The sequence below is a fragment of the Scophthalmus maximus genome, chromosome 1 (assembly GCF_022379125.1).
Source record: "Scophthalmus maximus strain ysfricsl-2021 chromosome 1, ASM2237912v1, whole genome shotgun sequence".
NCBI classification, from domain to species: Eukaryota; Metazoa; Chordata; class Actinopteri; order Pleuronectiformes; family Scophthalmidae; genus Scophthalmus; species Scophthalmus maximus.
The window spans coordinates 29,182,709-29,203,452 of record NC_061515.1 but is presented as its reverse complement, the minus strand read 5'-3'; the positions used below and the strand labels follow the sequence as shown (position 1 = coordinate 29,203,452).

At 45.6% G+C, this 20,744-nt stretch overlaps 2 protein-coding genes and 1 long non-coding RNA gene across 8 annotated transcripts in view; 2 read left to right on the top strand and 1 right to left on the bottom strand.

Moving 5' to 3' along the window:
- Positions 1 to 573: 573 nt before the first annotated feature.
- LOC118307575 (NACHT, LRR and PYD domains-containing protein 3) lies at positions 574 to 8,519 on the top strand. Its single transcript, XM_035629909.2, has 15 exons — positions 574 to 714; positions 1,341 to 1,443; positions 1,673 to 1,813; positions 2,518 to 2,577; positions 2,671 to 2,820; positions 3,521 to 3,637; positions 3,771 to 3,893; positions 4,015 to 4,098; positions 4,256 to 4,334; positions 4,431 to 4,659; positions 4,739 to 6,512; positions 6,602 to 6,775; positions 7,071 to 7,244; positions 7,331 to 7,377; positions 7,466 to 8,519. The coding sequence occupies exons 1-15, from the start codon at positions 693 to 695 to the stop codon at positions 8,047 to 8,049; spliced, it is 3,861 nt and encodes a 1,286-aa protein (XP_035485802.2). The 5' UTR covers positions 574 to 692; the 3' UTR covers positions 8,050 to 8,519.
- LOC118307768 lies at positions 1,693 to 20,741 on the bottom strand. Its single transcript, XR_004793222.2, has 6 exons — positions 19,053 to 20,741; positions 18,761 to 18,936; positions 18,152 to 18,286; positions 8,956 to 9,104; positions 2,718 to 2,830; positions 1,693 to 1,819 (listed from the first exon to the last, which is right to left on the bottom strand). It is a non-coding gene; the product is annotated as an uncharacterized LOC118307768 (long non-coding RNA).
- The window catches only part of nid2a (nidogen 2a (osteonidogen)), a 31,499-nt gene continuing 19,411 nt past the window's right edge, over positions 8,657 to 20,744 (top strand). For all 6 annotated transcript variants that reach the window (XM_047333102.1, XM_047333099.1, XM_047333103.1 and 3 more), the window contains exons 1-8: positions 8,657 to 10,048; positions 10,907 to 11,092; positions 11,296 to 11,412; positions 18,176 to 18,277; positions 18,383 to 18,522; positions 19,073 to 19,199; positions 19,279 to 19,626; positions 20,028 to 20,133. In XM_047333102.1, coding sequence (XP_047189058.1) covers positions 9,842 to 10,048; positions 10,907 to 11,092; positions 11,296 to 11,412; positions 18,176 to 18,277; positions 18,383 to 18,522; positions 19,073 to 19,199; positions 19,279 to 19,626; positions 20,028 to 20,133 — 1,333 coding nt within the window. In that variant the 5' untranslated portion in view covers positions 8,657 to 9,841. The remainder of the gene's footprint in view (positions 10,049 to 10,906; positions 11,093 to 11,295; positions 11,413 to 18,175; positions 18,278 to 18,382; positions 18,523 to 19,072; positions 19,200 to 19,278; positions 19,627 to 20,027; positions 20,134 to 20,744) is intronic.

The following is a 20,744-nucleotide window of genomic DNA, read 5'->3' as shown; positions in this document are numbered from 1 at the left end:
TAAAAAGTCACAAAAACGGACAAAAATGAAATAGTTCAAGAAATAAAAATTAATATCACGATAATGTCAAGTGAGGCCGCGTCCACAATGTGTAGTTTTAACTCACCCAGTGTTTCTGCAGAGGACAGAAGACATGCTTACAAACTTTAGCCTCATAATAATAATATAATATTTATATGACCAGCTGTGCTCAAAAACAAAATATGTTCCATTATTAGTTTGACACATAAAGACAAAGTTCATTTAAAAAACTTGTGTGGACATATTAGTAAGAGAAATTCATACTTGACCAGTGTCATCGCCCTCTGCTGGTCACTACAGAAAATACAGGCTTCAAGGTAGTGAACTGACTACGTCAATTTTTTTATAGAGTCAAGAATCCGGACGCAATTCTTGCAGACATTCGCCAGTTTTCATGTCTGAGCTTTAGTTTACCACTTGTATTAATAATCACAGAGCAAAGCATTACAATAAACTATTAGCTCTATTAGTTACTTTACAAAATATGGATAAAATATCTCCACATGCATCTTCTGGCTATGGCAGCTACTGCGCATGTGCAGTCCCTCCTCTCGTACCGTGCTTCCTGTTGTAATTTTCTTCCTTTCCTCTTTCACAGCTCACATCTGGGATGAACTTGTTTCCTCTGACGTTTAACTTGAAGTTGATCGGACGATGATGTGACGCCGCTGATGTCCTCCATGTCGAGGAAAAGTGAGACGTTTTTAACCCTATTAACGTGTTATTGTCATGTTACTAATGTCTTCTTCTTCTTCTTGTACATAAATCTCAGTCAGTAGGTCATCGATTTATGTACAAGAAGAAGAAGACCGACATTAAATATGAATCCGCCATGTTGTTACAAGGGCAGTGTTAAGTAGGGTTGGTCGCAGCTGTGTGTGTGTGTGTGTGTGTGTACATATATATGTTCTGTTCAATACTTTGTTATATCGTGAAGTTTGAGAGCATCCTGTAACATGTTGCCATTTTGGAGAAATGTAAAATTGTCACAGTCATAAAGTTTCTTTCATCCAAGAAACTTTACAATCCACTAATCTGACTTTCGACTGTCTTCATCTTAATAAGACATGATTTTGATTCTGATTAGCCAATGGAATATTCCATCCCTGTTCCCGTTGACATGTTCCAGAGCATAGTGCGATTATGACGTCAACTACATGTTGATGCTGCAAAAGATCTGAATACTTTACATGTCTTGATACGACTGTGGCTGCCAATGATTTTAAGAATCTGCAGATCACTGGTCGATATTCATTTATTTTCCGTGGCAGTTAAATGATTGAATGTTGTAACATTGGAGCTCTGTGTTTCCTCTGCAGGTGAATTCAGCAGGATGAGTCAGAGTGAGGACAGAGAGGAGGAAGCCCCCTCCTCTAAAACCAGCCTGCGAGGGAAACATGGGAGCCAGAACAAAGTCCAAAGGTGACAAATGACAAACTGAGACTCCATCTCTGTAAATGTCAGAAGCTGCTTTCAGACCTGCACTGAAGTCTGGACAGTTTCCTGAATTGACAGATTCAGAAAAGCTTGACGCAGTGCCAAGATTTCCAAACATCATCGATTTGTGCCCTGTTGAGATATTTTACAGGTCGATAGCTGACAGTTTCTGCAGGAGCTTCTGAATATTAAAGAGTGGATATCTCCCTCCCAGGTGGCTGTCCTCCTCCTGCCCCAACCTGGAAGAAGACTCACCTTTATCTCGACGCAGCCATGTGAACAGTGACCAGTCCGCGGAGGAGCCGGTTGTTTTCAAGTTCCCGACCTCAGGTGTGAAGGACAGGGCAGGAGGCAGGTGAGTCTTGAAAAGTCGGTACAATCAAAGTAGATGTTAAATAAATGTTTCCAGGGATGTTTCTGTCATGTGAGGGAGTTCTTATCACACTGATGTTTGTTCACGTGTTCATGTTTCTGATCACTTTGCTTTTCATTTGTTATTTGATGATATAAAAACGGGCTGAGACGTGATGATTGACAGCTGGCACTGACTCAGGATCTGTCTGTCCTCCTCTGTCTGTCTGACTGTCCTCCTCTCTGCCTGTCTGTCCTCCTATTTGCCTGTCTGTCCTCCTTTGTGTCTGTCTGACTGTCGTCCTCTCTGCCTGTCTGTCCTCCTATTTGCCTGTCTGTCCTCCTCTGTGTCTGTCTGACTGTCGTCCTCTCTGCCTGTCTGTCCTCCTATTTGCCTGTCTGTCCTCCTCTGTGTCTGTCTGACTGTCGTCCTCTCTGCCTGTCTGTCGTCCTCTCTGCCTGTCTGTCCTCCTCTCTGTCTGTCCTCCTATTTGCCTGTCTGTCCTCCTCTGTGTCTGTCTGACTTTCGTCCTCTCTGCCTGTCTGTCGTCCTCTCTGTCTGTCCTCCTATTTGCCTGTCTGTCCTCCTCTGTGTCTGTCTGACTGTCGTCCTCTCTGCCTGTCTGGCCTCCTCTGTCTGTCTGACTGTCGTCCTCTCTGCCTGTCTGTCCTCCTATCTGCCTGTCTGTCTGTCTCCTCCCTGTCTAGCTGTTTCTCTATCAAGACTGACTCGTCCATGGAGCCACCTCAGTTTCATGAGGATTCAGAGTAAGTGAACGTCAGTCTGAATGTGACTATGTACAATATCAAATACAGTAGTTGAATATAAAGTAGACAATTAAATAAATATTTCCCTCCCAGCTGGGAGTTAACTCCGTCTTCCATCACCATCCTGCGACCAGACTCACCTTCATCTGAACGCAGCCATGTGTCACTGAAGAGCGACCAGTCCATGGAGATGCCGGTTCATTTTAAGACGACCCGGAGTGTGAAGGAGAACAGAGGAGGCAGGTGAGATGCTCTGAAACGTCCGTGAACACAGGAGATTGTCAGACGCGTTCACACCAACAGAAACATTTCTGGAACATTCTGTGGCAGCAGTAGAGCAGCAGGAGGCGGGACAGGACGAGGAATCTGCTGCGGAAAGAAGTGTTTTTATGTACATTCATTGACAACATTTGCATTTTCACATACGCAAACAGCCCCTCTGAAAAATTTCAGGAAAATATCAGAACTACAGTGCCCCTCTGTAAGCAGCTCAAGAGGAACTGAATGTTCCTCCACCTGTCTTTTAGGATTCCTCAGAGACCAGACTCATATGTAGCTGGAACAGACCCTAAACCTGAGCCCAGCTGGGCTTCCGTCACAAGTGACGCATCCATGGAGCCACCGATATTCTTTGCTCCAAAGAAAAAAGATCTGTCGACATTTAAAATGGAACCAGTTTGTTTTATTTTTCAGATCATAATTTAAACAGATCCTTCCCTGACCCACACCCCATCACTCCACCAGTCTCTGACAAATAAACAGTTTATTTATCATTTTACATAAGTTCTGTTGTTGTAGTGCAAGCTGCTGTTTTAACTGAAATCATCCAGCGCCAATATTTCCAAACATTATTGATCTGTGCTCTGTCTTACTGGTCGATATCTGACAGTTTCTTCAGCAGCTTCTTTGACTGAATAATAAAGAGTGAATATTTCCCCCCCAGGTGGTTTTTAACTCCGCCTCCCAGCACCACCCTGCCACCAGACTCACCTTCATCTGAACGCAGCTTTGTGTCACTGAAGAGCGACCAGTCCATGGAGATGCCGGTTAATTTTAAAAGGAAAGGATAAGTTCCTGAAAAAGTCATTTGCGTTCTCACACAAACCCTCCTCAGGGGGAAATGTCCGGACTACAGTGCATGTCTGAAAGCAGCTCTAGAGGAACTGAATGTTCCTTCCTCTCTGTCTTTTTAGGATTCCTCAGATACCAGACTCATGTGCAGCTGGACCAGTTCCTGGACCAGAACCTGAACCCAGCTGGGTGTCCATCAGAATTGACGAATCCATGGAGCCACCGATATTCTCTGCTCCAAACAAGTAAGTTCTGACTCGATTTAAAATGCAGAGTATGTTTTGTTTTTCCAAGCAGATATATTGTCAGATGTATTGTTCTTGCTGTGACGTGTCTTCAGTGTTGAGCGTGTCGTGTGTTGATCAGGAGGAAGCTGGAACAACGAGGTGATCTGGGACCCAAACACCAAAGACTGCTCACGGAGGGCGAGCGGACCTACAGACATCCAAGGTGTGCTCATACATCCCGTGTCCATCATTCGCTCTGATACAGCTCAGACCGGCTGCACTCGGAGCTGGAGGCGTCAAAATCTGTGTTGTAGGTACCTGTGCCATATCGGTAACAAACCCAATTCATGTCCAGTTAATTCTTCATGATCCCTCCACAGAGACAAACAGGAGAGTTCAGAGGTTCCCAGTGGTCAGTCCACCCAGCGGCATCAAATACACCTGGACTCTGTATTTACGGTCTGATCTACTTTCACATCTGTTCCCCACACTGCAAGGGATCATCCGAGTGTTTGGCTCCATGATTTTAGTTTGTTGTTTGTCGTTCTGTTCCAGGAGCTGGAGGAGAACATCGTCACCTTCGTGAAGAGCGAGCTGAAGAACATCCATAAGGGCCTGAGTGCAGACGAACCAGAATGCTTCGACAGTCAGGGGGAGAATGAGGAGGTGTTGGACGGGGAGGACGAAGAGCAGAGGAGGAGCAGCAGAGAGTCGTTTCTGAATATCACAATGAACTTCCTGAGGAGGATGAAGCAGAAGGATCTGGTGGACTGTCTGCAGAGCGGTACGGAGATTTCTCTCACAGACAGTGAAATGATCACATAGTTATATTTATGATTAACTCTTTGATATGGTTCATTTAGGATCCCGCGCTCCACTCTGTCAAGGAAAACTTAAATCTAAGCTGAAGAAGAAGTTCCAGTGTGTGTTTGAGGGAATCAGGAAAGCAGGAAACCCGACGCTCCTGAATCAGATCTACACAGATCTCTACATCACAGAGGGCGGGACTGGAGAGGTCAACGGCGAACATGAGGTCAGACAGATTGAAACAGCGTCCAGGAAACCAGACCGACCAGAAACAACCGTCAGACAGGAAGACATCTTTAGAGCCTCGCCCGGAAGAGAGCGACCGATCAGGACGGTGATGACGAAGGGAGTGGCTGGCATTGGGAAAACTGTCCTGACGCAGAAGTTCACTCTGGACTGGGCCGAAGACAAAGCCAACCAGGACATACAGTTCATGTTTCCGTTCACTTTCCGAGAGCTGAATTTGCTGAAGGAGAAAAGGTGCAGCCTTTTGGAACTCATCCACGACTTCTTCAGTGAGACCAAGGAAGCAGGAATCCGGAGGTTTGAAGAGTTCCAGGTCGTGTTCATCTTTGACGGTCTGGACGAGTGTCGACTTCCTCTGGACTTCGACAACGCTGAGATCCTGACCGATGCCACAGCCTCCACCTCAGTGGACGTGCTGCTGACCAACCTCATCAGGGGGAAACTGCTGCCGTCTGCTCGCCTCTGGATAACCACACGCCCTGCAGCAGCCAATCAGATCCCTGCTGAGTGCGTTGACGTGGTGACCGAGGTCAGAGGCTTCACTGACGAACAGAAGGCGGAGTACTTCAGGAAGAGGTTCAGACATGATGAGGAGCAGGCCAACGGGATCATCTCCCACATCCAGACTTCACGAAGCCTCCACATCATGTGCCACATCCCGGTCTTCTGCTGGATCACAGCCACAGTTCTGGAGGATGTGTTGAAAACCAGAGAGGGAGGGGAGCTGCCCAAGACCCTGACGGAGATGTACATCCACTTCCTGGTGGTTCAGTCCAAACTGAAGAGGGTCAAGTACGACGGAGGAGCTGAAGCGGATCAACACTGGAGTCTGGAGAGTAGGAAGATGATCGAGTCTCTGGGAAAACTGGCTTTTGAGCAGCTGCAGAGAGGAAACCTGATCTTCTATGAATCGGACCTGACGGACTGTGGCATCGACATCAGAGCGGCCTCAGTGTACTCAGGAGTGTTCACACAGATCTTTAAAGAGGAGCGAGGCCTGTACTGGGACATGGTGTTCTGCTTTGTCCACCTGAGTGTTCAGGAGTTTCTGGCTGCTCTTCATGTCCATCAGACCTACATCAAGTCTGGATTCAATCTGATGTCAGAGGAACAAACAACCTCCCAGACACACTTCTACCAGAGGGCAGTGGACGAAACCTTGAAGAGTCCAAACGGACACCTGGACTTGTTCCTGCGCTTCCTCCTGGGCCTTTCGCTGCAGACAAATCAGACTCTCCTACGAGGCCTGTTGACACACACGGGTGAAGGCTCGTGGACCAACCAGGACACAGTCCGGTACATCAAGAGGAAGATCGAGGAGACGACGTCTGCGGAGCAAAGCATTAACCTGTTCCACTGTCTGAACGAACTGAACGACCGTGCTCTCGTGGACGAGATCCAGCGCTATCTGAGGTCAGGAAGTTTCGGCACAGGCGATCTGTCGGCCGCTCAGTGGTCGGCTCTGGCCTTCATCTTACTGTCGTCAGCAAAACATCTGGACGTGTTTGACCTGAAGAAATACTCGGCCTCGGAGGAACCTCTTACTCGGCTGCTGCCGGTGGTCAAAGCCTCTCACAAAGCTCTGTAAGTGTCCAGACAGTTTGGTTTGTTCACCATTACATAAAGACACTACCAACTTTTCCCCTTTTCATTCCTTGTTATCGTCTCTGCAGCCTGAGTGGCTGTAACCTGACGGAGAGAAGCTGTGAAGCTCTGGCCTCGGTCCTCAGCTGCCAGTCGTCCAGTCTGAGAGTCCTGGACCTGAGCAACAACGACCTGCAGGACCTGGGCCTGGAGCTGCTGTCTGTTGGACTCAGGAGTCCACACTGTGAACTGGAGATTCTCAGGTTGGACCAAGACACAGTTACTCCTGTTGTGTTCACATGTGAAGGGAATTATTCCCGCAATGAGATTACATACAAAGTCAATGCAAAAGACGAGCGAGTAGATGAAAATATCACGTCACTCGAGCGAAATATTGTTGTGACGCGATGTTTCCAAAGTGTTTTTACTCCATATCTCCGTAACGGTGGCAGTAGACGTAGTTGTGTGGATGAAGCCTTCGTCCAGACGCAACATTAAAGGTGATGAACTATCAAACACGCTTGTAATGTGTCCTCTTCTTCATCGTCATCTCTGCAGCCTGAGCGGCTGTAACCTGACGGAGAGAAGCTGTGAAACTCTGGCCTCGGTCATCAGCTGCCAGTCATCATGTCTGAGAGACCTGGACCTCAGCAACAACCACCTGCAGGACTCGGGCCTGGAGCTGCTGTCTGCCGGACTCAGGAGTCCACAATGTGGACTGGAAACTCTCCGGTGAGGATCCTTCCACACGTTCAACCGATCATCATTTAGACTTTAATTGATGCTCTGACACCTCCCACCCTCCTCTCTCGCTTCAGGGTGGAGCCTGACGGAGTCCGATGGCTGAGACCAGGTCTGAAGAAGTGTAAGTGTCCCTCACTCAGATCACCGATGTCTTGAGTTGGTTTGACAGATCGATAACCGCAGCTGCATTGCGTCTTCTTGTCTCACAGATTCCTGTGAACTCACACTCGACACAGACACAGTGAACAAGAACCTCATCCTGTCCGACGACCACAGGAAGGTGACTTACGAGGATGAGATTCAGCTGTATCCCGACGGTCCGGACAGATTCGACCACCGGTTTCAGCTGCTGTGCAGCAACGCTCTGACCGGCCGCTGCTACTGGGAGGTGGACTGGAGCGGCATGGTCAACGTAGCGGTGAGTTACAGAGGAATCGCACGCAAAGGAGACAAATTGGACTGTTGGTTTGGACGGAATAATCAGTCCTGGAGTCTGTACGGCTCCGACGTTCATGGCTGCACCATCACTCACGACGGCAGTCCGATCTGCTCCGAGGGTTCTTATCTTGCGTATCACAACAACGAGGTCACAACTAGCTCCACCTCTGACCCAGTGTCCAACAGAGTGGCCGTGTATGTGGACGTCCCCGCCGGCACTCTGTCATTCTTCGCCGTCTCCTCCGACACACTGATCCACCTCCACACCTTCAACACTGTATTCACTGAACCTCTGTATGCTGGGTTCGGGTTCTGGTACTGGTCTGGTGGCTACGTCTCGCTGCCTCCAGCGTAGCGCACACACACCGATTGTGGCTGGTTCAAGACGTCGTAGCATGAAAACAGAGCCACATGCAGCGATGCTGCCAACCTCAGTCAAGTGGTTGCTGGATTTAGTTTGGTGTCGATAGGCCAAGTAAAAACGCAGAATCTGTCAAAGCTCTTACCAAGCATAAAAGTGCCTGTGATGGAGCCTGCTAGCTCGAGCTCGCTGGCTCCAGCCTTCTATGCACATAGTTTGATATTGTCTCAATTTGACCTTTTATACCTTATATTTGGGAATTTTCCACATAAAGTGACATAGCAAGTAATTTTTTTCTTCTTTTTTTTTTTACAAATTGTTACAAGGCAATTGCTGTTTACATCAGCAGCCCCTGTATTAACATTAATACACACATTTCGATGAATATTTTGACCAGTATATTTACACACTGTGTTTACAGGTATTTTCATAATAAAAGCATGACTATTCTGCTCAAACTTAAACGCTGTCAGTTTTATTTGTTTACAGCATCTTGGTCCGTGAAGCTCGAGGTGGTCGATGAGATGAGACGTATTGATTGTTAAACATAACGTAATGACATTTGCACTGTGCAATAACCCAGTGGATTTTTGAAATTACAGTATTTGTTTTCACCTTTTTTTTCTATTGATCTTATTTTCACAGTCCATTATGTGCTGTAACTTTTTTTTTCTGAGTATGATTTTCTTTTACAGTGTAGGTCCTAAACTTGAAGCCATAATTTGCTGCAGTTCCTCGCTGTGAACACCAGGGGGCAGCAAACACTCATCACTCAATTTACAGTGACAAACTTTCTTTTCTTTTTTACATTACATGCTTGAAGATGTTTGTTTTATATAAAAAGGGATTACATGAATACACACAGTCCACATATACTCAACATCTATATTAAAAACTCACGTCCGAGGCGAAGCAGCCAATCGGAAGCCACCTGTCACACGGTGGAGACCTCAGCAGTAGAAGAGAAGCTGCTCAGCAGCAGCAGCAGCAGACGTCTGGTCTTCAGGAAGCTAAACACATGCAGCTGGTCGGATCTTAGCCATGATGCACTGTCAGAAAATTAAACATAAATCACTCAGTCATCTCTTAAAATCATGGTTTGATAACTTTTATCTTCTCTGTCCTTCACTGTATCTGCTGTTCACCTGATGTCATTCTGATTCTCTAATATCATAAAGTGTTTCCAGTTTATTTACAGAACATTTAGCTCACACAACATGAAAAATATGAATATAATAAGAATATACATTTACACTAATCATTGCACACGCTGCAGTTCACAGTGGCAGACAGCAGGTGGCAGACAACGGTGAGTGTCGACGGTTGGAAAGATGATTCTTTAATAAAGTTTAAATGAAATGAAATGAAAAAAATGGTAAGAGTTTGTAAACAGGACTGATTATTGACTGATGAAGTGTTTTCATAATATAATAAAACGGAGATATAGGACTATTATGAGAGTATAATGTAGTTTGTTTAGTGTGTGTGTGTGTGTCCCTCTCATTGTTGTGAAACAGATAGAGTTACATCCGGATTAAAAACGCTCTATTGGTCATTTCGTTAATTCGATCCAGATGTTCCCTCCAGCTGTCACTCAACGCTCCTCTGACCAATCAGAGCGCGCCTCAGCTCCTCCCTCTCTCTCCTCCTCCTCCGCTCCTCTCTCAGTCCGCTCCGCTGCTCTCCTCTCTCTCCTTCCTCCTCCTCCTCCTCCTCCTCCTCCTCCTCTCTCTCCTTCCTCCTCCTGACCGAGCAGAGCTGCCTCCTCAGCCCGGCACTGTGCACCATGCAGCCGGGGGACGTGTTGGCCGTGTGTCTGCTGTGCTGGAGCTGCGGTGTGCGTGTGGCCGCGGCCGTGCACAGGACGGACTTGTTCCCTTACGGCACTTTGAGCGGAGACTCGGTCCTGGCCGAGGGCGACGATGAGACGTCCCGAGTGCTGAGCCTGCCCAGACCCTTCTACTTCTACAGCTCGCTCTTCGCGCAGCTCTATGTGAGTTCCACATCTGTCATCGTGTTCGATCTCTGCGTTCACATGGTGGCTTTTCATAAACTGTTTCATTTGGGAAAACTAAGTTTTTTCATTGTAGAAAAATAAACCAGGAAAAAAAAAAGTTATAAATATATATTGCTGAAGATAAATTGAAGTTTTATCAATGTGATAAGAAAAAAGAATAAGAATAGAAAACTTAATCTAAGGTTATTTACCTTAGATAAAAATAGAAATACTCTACGATAACAAATACAATACACCATAACCTGCATTGTGGCTGCTGTGCAATAAAGACTTAATGTATTGTGCTTTTTTTCTTTTAGATAAGCAGAATTCAGAATTCATTGTATTTTTTTTACTGTTTATCATATTGTGGGATTATTATGACTGTTGCTAACGTGTGTGCAGCATTTTAAATGTGTAGCTGCTGCAGGTGGAGCTGGTTTTAACTAACTTTGTAAAACATATCATTTTGCAATTTTTTGTTTAAAAAATATGACTCTTAAGAACAATCGGCCGAGTGAAGAACCTTAACTTGAGTCAATGTGCTTAGTTTCTTCCACCGCTGGTCGAATCCATTGGATCCGAGAAAGAAGTGGTATATAACTGTTATCCAGTTATATACCATTAAAGTGAAGCCAGTAACAGTTGTGTTTGGTGACTTAAGTAGAACCAGGAACCAGGTTCTGGTGTTTGAAGAGGCTCCTGTGGTTCATTAGTGGATCTGAGGGTTGGTTCTGTGGGTCCATGGGAAGGTTCCAGTAGTTTGTTAGGGTTCCTCAGGAGGTTCTACTGGTTGGTGATGGTGTTGTGGGTCGTCACTGGAGGTGATTCACGTTTGACCCTCTGTCCCTGTAGGTGGCCACCAACGGGATCATATCAGCGCAGGACCTGCCCATGGAAAAGCAGTACGTCGACGACGGCTTCCCCACAGATTTCCCCGTGGTGGCGCCGTTCCTGGCCGACATCGACACCAGTGGCGGGCGAGGACAGATTTACTACCGGGTGACGGAAACGCCCAGCGTACTCAACAGAGTGGCCCAGGTCGGTCGCAAGAGTCCAACTATTAAATACAATAAACACAAACACGAATACAGTTCTTAACTACACATTTGACTCTTTCTTTTCTCCAGTTCTTCATCCATTAGTTCAAATCCATTGTACACTCCATATTTCCTTTTTTTTTTTCAATTTCTCCTTCCTTCCTTCCATCGTTCATCCATTCATTCATCCATTTGCTCACCCAGGAAGTGCACCGAGGTTTCCCAGATGCCAAATTCACCCCCACGTACGCTGTGGTTGCAACATGGGAGAACGTGGCGGCGTACGAGGAGCAAAGTCGAACCTCCGGCCCTTCGAACAAGGTAAGAAGGGTGAATTATTCACGGACAAATGAATGAGTTTGTTCTATTGTTCGTGTTAACACCACATGATCGTCTTCGCTAATGTGTTTTGGTTCTTGTGAGACACACGATCCCAAATTCCTGGACGTTGGGCATCACTTGTAATCAGCCTTGGGGGGGTAGGGGGTCTATTAGTAATCCCCCCGTCCCCTCCTAATCTGTCTCTTAACCTTTTGAAGGGGTTAAAGGTCATCTTTAAGGGTCATCAAAGTGTCCCCTCCCTTCCCAACTCGTTATCCCCTCCTGCAATTCTCACACAGGTGACACGCCTCGACCATTCATGTGGTCACGCTCTGTTGGACGTGACCCCCCCGTCCATCTGTCAGACGTTCACCACATATTAACTCTGTTTGTCTTCAAAGTGCAGCCTCACCTTTTCCTTCAAAGTTTCCCAGATATCAAAGAGTTTCAATATGATTTTTTTTAGAATTCGAGCTAGAGTCTTCTTTTTTATTATTAATAAAAGGACAATCATGCTTTGAATGTTCTAATTATAGTTCCCATCATTTGTGAGCTTTGGTAAATGTAAACAGGAAGCATAATGGACTACAGTTTTTTTTTTTTTGAGCATCTATATTCAGACATTAGTGACTGTATTTCAGTTTAATAGCCTCTACGGTGCTACACTTTTAAATGGCTGTAATTTTCTTGTTGTAATTTTTCTGTTGGAATTTTCCTGGAAAGACACATGTAATTTGTCCCTAATTGAAGGGAAAATAGGAATCTTACTCAAAAGAAAAAGCTCAGTTTACTCTCAAATCTGCTCATTGTTAATTTATTGTCAGAACTGTACTGAACCGATCGTTGTTCCTGGTTGTGGGATGGAGGGATGAAGAGATGAAGACATGAAGGGAGTGGTAGATTTAAGATAAAAACACCCGGGGACCCCTCCCTCTCATCTGAGTTGATCCTGTTCTTTACTCTCATCGTCTGGTTTCTTTCATTCTTTCTTCTTTCTTCCTGACTGATCAAAAGCTAAACACGCAAACAGTCCAGTGGGGAAACGCAGCATTAAGTCGCCAACAACATTAATAACGTGGCCTCCTTTTAATTGCGTCTCTGCCAAATGGACAATTCAGTGATTGCAGCTTCTCCGAGCCTCAAATATTGTTGGCAGCGTGCCGATGAGAGGCCGGCGTCCACCTCTTCAAGGGTAAAATCAATGTGCTCGGAGAAGACTTGTTTTGCTATTGAAGACGTTTGTGGAGTCAGAGTGGAGCAGTCTGGATCTCGACTGGGATTTGCTCCAGTCGGCCTGTCTTCGGACTGATAGCATCTTCCTTTGAAGTGATTAGCCAGAGGTGCTGGGTGGGGTGCGCTGGGGGTCGAGTGGTATGTGTGTGTGAACTGATTAACCTGAGGTGTGTGTGTGTGTGTTTGTCAGGATGTATATTAAGGGTGACGGGACGGGGGGATGGGGGCCAGACCGTGTTAGTGTTCGTGGGTCGGACATGGAGATGAGAGGAGCCGCGAAGGGAAGAAATAACAGGAAAACAGAGAGGAGAGAATTAGAAGGTGTGAAGGTTCACTTGCTGAGAAGTGGGGTTGTGTTTTCAATGAAATTAGTCTCGGAGATGCTATTATCATAATTGGAATGTAATTGCTTCACTTGAAACCTAGAACACACACTCTGTTGTGTCGGCTAACATGAAGCTCAATCTGCTAATGACCAGAGTCATTTACAGACAACACGACCTTCTGTATGTAGGTGGTGGAGTCTTGACCAGGCTTTACACTGAGCAACATTTTACTAATCCTGCCACGTTGTCATTACAACCTTCCTGCACCATGAATTCTATTACGTCATAAATTAAGTCATTTTGCACTAAATCCACTTTTTGTTTAAGAAAATTATCTACAAGTTTATGACACACCATAAGAATTCAACAGTAAATAAAAAGAAAAGAGTTTTTGATCTAAAAAAAATGCGTAATAGATGTCTTGCCAAGAGTTAGATGAACGATTGATAGATTGATGTCATGCTGAAGCTCAAGTCAGCACATAATTATCTAAGCTAGAATGATGACATGGCTAGCCTGGTTCTGCCCAAAGTTTAAAAAATCTGCCCACCAACAACTGTATATTATATCTTAACTTCGCCGTTTGCGGTTTGCTCAGTAGGAATTATGCAACGTTGCACATCTGTTCATGAGAAAGTCCAAGTGCACGAGCAGCAATTTGAGATTTTGACTTCTCTTCAAAGGAACATATGCAATAAAAACGATGGTGTTTGGTCGACCACCTAATTGAATGAATGAATTAACTCCAATGTTGGATTAGTGCTTTTCATACTGGTCTTCTCTTCTATGTCTTCCCTCTTTTCTGCAGCACAATAGGAACTTTTGTTCCTGTTCCTATTATTTGTTGTTTCTGGTGGGCCCCCTCGCAGTGACACTGGGAGTATCCCCTGAATTATGTTCCTCCTGGTTCAAAGCAGACCCTCACTGAACTTCAGCTTTCATAATATGTTATTCTGTCCTTACGGCGTGAGACAGACTCTGTTTATCAGAGATCTTCGAGCTATAGAAGAAACAAGAGGGGTTAACTGATAGGAAGTTCATTCGGGCTTCATCCAGATTACGACGTTTTCATTTTAAAACGCATCACTGCTGCTGCGTTCACGGGTTGACGAGCGCCTAAAACAGAGAAGTTTGGAAACGCTGCGTCCCCCATTTCAGTTTGAATACCCTGGGGCTGTGTTGTCGTATGGACGGGCGAAAAACTGAAATTTGTGGAAACGTTTGGAAATGATGACGCAGTTACTGGCTTACTGCTTCCTGATTGGTTCTTCTCAGTTCCGACTCCACTACCTGCAGTGAAGACCAATGACCATGTCATCGGTTCAAGAAATTACTTTTCATTATTGTTTCTCGTCTGTAGTATTTTCTGTCGCCAAGCAACCAACTCCAGAGTAGACAAACTGCTTCCTGTTTACACCGGTACGCACATGCTCAGTGTATGGTTCGTTTTTCAGGTGTGTTTATACGGACGGGGATTAAACGCAAGATCGTTTCAGTTTTTAAACTAATAGGTAGAAGTATGGATGTAGCCGTGGTCCCAGAACTGAGATTTGGGATCTTGACGGCTCAACTAATTACTAGTACAGTCAAAGTGCTCTGGTTTAAGCTGCGGGAAAGATGTTGATGTTCACAAAACTTCGGGATCTAAGAAAAGCAGCGATGGTTTTACTGGCCATGTGCTCTGGAGCTGATCAAAAAGATTTTGAAAAGCCTCGCTGAGCCACGACGTTGTACAATTTCCTCAGGATGAGCCGAGGATCCTCCGGAGTACAGCTGGAGTTTCAACAGGGCGGGGGGGGATAAGAGCGCATGGATTTTCATATGACAACAGCGAAATACTGACTGGACTGTTCCTGGCCGCAAGCCTGGACCGTGAGTGAGTGAGTGTGTGAGTGAGTGAGTGTGTGTGTGTGTGTGTGTGTGTGTGCCAGTTCCCACGCTGTAGGCAGTTCCGTTCGTAGCACTCTGGTGAGGCTGGCAACTGGACTGCAGCTGCTCACTGTCTCTCTGCCTGTTTGCAGCTGTGCTGCGGCCGACAAGCCGAAAAAACCCACTCGCTCATTCATCCCGATCTGCCTCTGCCTCCCGTCCCACTCTCTCCTCCTGGGAATGATGGAGGCTCCACCAGAGAGGGATCCAGGCTCTGGATAATTAAAACATTTGTCACAGTGTGTTGAGTCATTTATCCCAGATCCAGACAAGATGGAAAGACGACTCAACTTAACTTGTGTTTGGCAATAATAGACTAAACAACATGAAGCCAGAGTAAACCAGACCAGTAACAAATAAGCAAATGGCAAATAAGAAAAAGAATAAGCTCAAATATGTTAAGACAAAACTGAAAAAGATTTCTAAATGACACCAGATGACCAGGGAACTCAAAGCTATGAAGGCCTGTCCTACAAGAGTCTGAGACGAAGACGGGGAAACTATTTCATTTAAAGTCTAACCTTCATGTTTCATGATCAGCCAATCTGTTATTAATATTCAATATGGGCTGAAGGACTTGCAGTGGGTCTACGTTTAAAGAGGGACATAACAGAATGTGGCTGTCGCTCTTCTTTCTAGCATTCGTGTTGCGTTACGGCTCCGTTCCAGGAACATTTTTCATGTTTCACGAGCATGTTAAATACACGGCGCCGCTCGTTTTACATGTGCTAATTGAATTGACAAACTCCCGCGGTGCAGCACCCAGAAACTGCCAGGACGTCCCTGACAACAAACATTTGTTGGCCCCGGAGACGATCAACATCTGTGCATGCGTCTGATCAGTGTGAGGACGCCATTTAAAAAAAGGTGTCGCTCACTGCCTCTAGGGAGGTCAAAGGTTGTGTGAGTGTGTGTGTGTGTGTGTGCTCCGACAGCACACACACACTCACATACATACTGTCTGAAAGCCTTTGATGTGTGTTGGCTGCAAGTTGTTGTCTTCCAGCTGTGAGTCTGTAAAACTCCCCAGGACTCCTGAACACACAGGGACAGACACAAACGCAGCACACGGCCACACAGACAGAGGAGGGGGCGCACGGCAAGACTCTAATCAAAGGAAACAGCTCGGCAAGATCGGTGCCGCTGTCACATCTGTACGGACATATCAGTGAAGACAAGCACCAAACAGATAATCTGACTCTGTCCTAAAGAATAAATGGTGACATTACTCTTTCATTTCTGGCAGCGTAGATGCAGCATCACATTGTTTTCACCTGCAGTCATGCTGGATATGATTGGTTCTTTGCGGCTGGACTACAGAATACATCCACATTACTTTGTTGTAGTTTTTCCTGCCAGCCCCCAGTACAATGTCATTGTGAGCCCAGGTGAGAATACAGCAGGAAAATCTCCTGGAAAATTGCCTGAGCAAGTTGACACTCCACCCAGGCGCCGCCCCCTCGGAGAATCTCCTGCTGTTGTTTACCCTTCTGACCGGGACAATGTTCTGTTGCGTTGTTCTCATGTGAACGGCAAACTGGAAAATATCCAGATATCCAGATAATATCCGGATCCAATTTTGTGGACATATTCCGGAGTTCACATCTGAAAACAGCTGTTGTCATTCGCGCAACCTCTAGAAATACTAGGACTTATGTTATCTGAGGACAGAGAGAAAAATAAACACAGGAAATGAAGTTAAATGCCTTAATTAAGATGGGAAATAAATACAGAACATTTTCTCTGGCTGGAAACTGTGTCTCCTCATATTTCTCCCGTTGTAAAACAGACCTATAGCCTCTCTTTCATCTTTCATCTCCCTATCTGTCCATACCCCTCAACCCCCTCCTCCTCCCTCTCTGAGGATGAGAGGCGAAGGCAAACATCTAGAGGGAATATTAACGACAAAGAAAAAGCAAATCCTCTCTCGGAGCTCCAGCTTCATCTTCTCCTTCCCTGAAGACAGAAAGAAAAAGAAAGAAAGAAAGAACCCCCTCCTCACTAATTAGACAGAGCCCGGAGGCTGCAAAGTCCTCTGCCCACAAACAACAAGATTGTTTAAAGATGTTGATGTAAACAATTAGGAACACACGTACACACACACACACACACACACACACACAAGATGAATATAGGTATGTGCATGTTGTAACATCGTCGTGAAAGATTATGCAGACACACAGGAAGACAGCTGTGGAGATGAACATCTGGGCCGGGGGTTGAGAGACCGAGGTGTGTCCATTTTGGTTTGTGTGTGTGTGTGTGTGTGTGTTTGTGTGTGTGTGTGTAGAGAGAGATAATCTGATTCCTATCCCAAAGGAAAACAACATGGGATCACTCACAGTCTTTCCCCTCATTCACTAAATGTGTTTTTTCAACGGCGTTTTTTTTTACGAGGCGGGTCCTGAAAGTCACAATCCAAAGTTGAGAGAAGAGAAGAAGTTCATGGATTAATCTGAATAAGTTCATGTCGTTCAGCCCAATTGGTGTAAACCAGATGTTTGGAGCGCCTCGTACTCATGTAGGTCATTATGTCAGTAAATGGTGGTTGGAGGAGGAGGAGGAGGGTGTGAAGTCTAAACATGAATCCCAGCAGAGCTGGAGATGAGAGAGGAAGGAAAGGAGACGGAGGAGGTGTGAGTTTTAAATATGAGGAGCTGCTTGGAACTGAGCTGACACAGGAGGTGACGTCCAGCAAGATACTCAACTCTGAGGCAGGAGAAATGAACAAGATCCTGAAATTATACCTGAGAACAGGAAGTAGGAAGTAGGTTTTTTTAGCTCAACAGTTTGCACTGTGGCCCCAAGTTGTAAGACAAGGCAGCTTTGTTTGTCAAGTACATTCACCAGAGAAATTCCTTTTCAGACCAATAAAACATAAAACCGAATAAAAGATTCAGACTCAATTACAGAGTAAAAGATATAAATGCTAAAATTGATTACTAAATGATTTATGATTTAAAATTCATTCGCAAATGTTCAGACAAGAGGTGAACTCTGGAAAGTGAGGTGAGGTGATGTTCCAGAGTTTGCCGTTTACATATTACAGAAAAATGCACCGACATCAAAATAAAATACAGTATGTACACCAAACGAATTCAGCTAAATGTATTGGCTATAGCTATAAACACACTGTTTGTAACTGTGTTCTTGTTCTTTCCATTTTGCCAATGTTGTTTGAATGGAACACAAAAGCACTTAATCAGAAAAAACTGTTTACATTTTGCCCGTTTTTTTAGATTCAGACTCACAGCGTCTCGCCTCTGTCTCTTCAGGTCAACACGTTCCAGGCAGTGATTGGTTACGATGAGACCGACTCGTACGTTCTCTTCCTCTACCCTGAAGGTGGCCTGAACTTCTTCGGGACACGACCCAAGGCAAAGTGGCTGCAGATGCAAAAAGCTTTGATTCACGGCATGATTAGATTACACTCTTTATTATTATTTCTTGTTATTCATTTTACACTTTTCTTCTGCTTTTAGGAGTCGTACAATGTGGAGATAGAGCTTCCTGCGAGAGTCGGGTTCAGCAGAGGAGAAATTACATATTTAATCTTTTCCCGAACCGAGGGACCTCACTTCAGTGTTACAGGCGATCAGGAGACTGTTAAAAACCTTAACCAGTAAGTATAAAACGTCCACATAGCTGGAAATATTGTGACCTGACAATTAGCTCTTTGCAATTAAGCTCTAAGCAATCATAAACAGTGAAGCCTGTCATCTCTGTACTGACCAGCAGAGGGCGACTCCACTGGTTGTTTCTATAGAAGTCTATGAGAAAATGACACGACCTCTCACTTCATTTATAACGTCAGTAAATGAAACGATATGACAATAAAGCTCTGTATTGGGTGTGTATACCTTGTGATTGACAGCTAGTAGTATCCAATGGGTTCAGGTCGCAGGTGAAGGTGGGCGTGCTGTGTCCTTGAGCACTCAGTCAGGCTCCGCCAGATATGATCACTTCTGGTTTCAAGATACCAAGATGGTGCCGACCAAAATGCCAAACTCGAAGCTTCAAAATGGCAGCTCAATTGCTTTAGTGTGTCAGAGCAAAAAATGAGTTTATACCGGCAAAAATTCAGACATTGCAGATTAAATTAATAACATTGATAAAGATAAATGTGTGGTTGTGACTGGACTGTGTGCTTACGCTGGTTTGTTGCTCTCCAGGGTTGGTAACACAGGAATACCAGGTATTTGGCTTTTCCACACCGGGAACCGTTACTCTTTTGACAACATTGTTCCTGCGTCCATCGGTGGACTCCTGGCTACCTCGCCAACCGGACGCCTCCCGCTGGTAAATCTGTCGTCAGAGTCAACAGTTGTTGAGATACAATGTGCAGAAAACTCCTCTGAGTCGTGGTTTGTGCTTCTAGGACACCACCACCCCGGAGTACGGCGAGTTTGAGGACTACCCAGACAACACATTTGAGCCTGATAACCAACCGGAGGAGGACGATTACCCTCTGACAGGCGGGGACCCTGAATTCCAGCCAGCCCCTGCTGGAGGTGACCACGCAGAGGCTCCTCGACCAGCAGGTCCTGACGCTCCCTTCCACCCGGAAGAACCTGGACGCTCTGAGTCGTACGGTAACGAAGATGTGCCGTTGACCTCTGAACCCAGGTATGGCGTGGAGCCAGCAGCGAGGCAGTATGCCCCCCCCCATTCTCCAGAGGCCAGAGAGGAGGGAGGTGCCAAGCAGAATCAGCAACAGCAGCCACAGGTAAAGCTTCTTTCTGACATGCACAGCGGTTTGGACCCTTTCCTAACCCGTTCAAAATAAGAAATATCTGGAAACTTCACTTATTGGAAGTTATGAAAAAAAGAGTTTTACACTGGCAGTGCTGTCAGAGGTTTGTAGTAATGATTTGAAATTGCAGTCACTTTTTCTAAATGCTGTGGTTATAATGGAACGCTGCTTTGGAGACGTGTCAACAAATGCTGGCACAACTGCAGATGGAGATACTCCACATACTGTACAACACGGCATATGCAGATCAGAGCATCTGGAGAGAGTTAGTAGTACTGGCCTGGGAGAAAAGTACTGAGAAAGTACTGGCTGGGCTCTTGGTGACAACATATTTGAAGTTGTGCAGCATAATCCCCCAAATTCTCCGTCTGCAGGCTCCCCTGGAGGTGGTGGACGTGTACCCCCCGCCCCAGACCCGTCTGTCCCCTGGGGGTCATGTGGTGAGCGTGGAGGACGAAGATGTTGATTTTGACACCGGAGGTAAGAGACAAACCACGTGGAAATACTGACAAACAAAGCGTACGCATCACGTACTGTTTTTATTTATGTACCGAGGACGTGTGAGCGGACGCTCGGTGGGAGAAACAGGACGGTAACATTAGCTCGCCCTCTGCTGCGGAGCTGCTCAGCAGCTGGCGGCACAATACTGCCGTTGTGCTGGGCAGCTCCCAGGTGTGTGTGAGTGTGTGTATGCAGCGACTGCTCCCACAAGCTTTTGCTGTATAGACGAATGTGTGTTCTCAGTTTAAAAAAGTTCATCGTCAAAAATCCCTCAGAAGCGACAAAGACGTACCTGTCAGCAGATTAGAATGATTTACAGAAATGAACAACAGTATTTTCAGAATGAATCCAATCCCGCAGAGCGTGTAGTATGTGCACAACATTGTCATGGTGGTTTGTAATGTGTGTGTGTGTGTGTGTGTGTGTGTGCGTGTGTGTTCCCAAAAAGACGATTAGATAGAGGGAGAGATAGAGAGACAGTGGAGAGAGAGAGAGAAAAACCTGTGTTTTTTAATGGCTCCCACTTCCATTCTTGTCCTAACTGTACTTTGGAAGAATCTTGGATCGGAGGAATTAGGATTATATATATT

What these genes read in the sequence shown, in the direction of transcription:
- LOC118307575 (XM_035629909.2), top strand. Translation starts at nt 693, where the DNA reads ATGTCCTCCATGTCGAGGAAAA. An exon ending in AGCCAGAACAAAGTCCAAAG is followed by an intron (nt 1,444 to 1,672) that starts GTGACAAATGAC and finishes TCTCCCTCCCAG; the next exon opens with GTGGCTGTCCTCCTCCTGCC. An exon ending in GAGACCAGGTCTGAAGAAGT is followed by an intron (nt 7,378 to 7,465) that starts GTAAGTGTCCCT and finishes CTTGTCTCACAG; the next exon opens with ATTCCTGTGAACTCACACTC.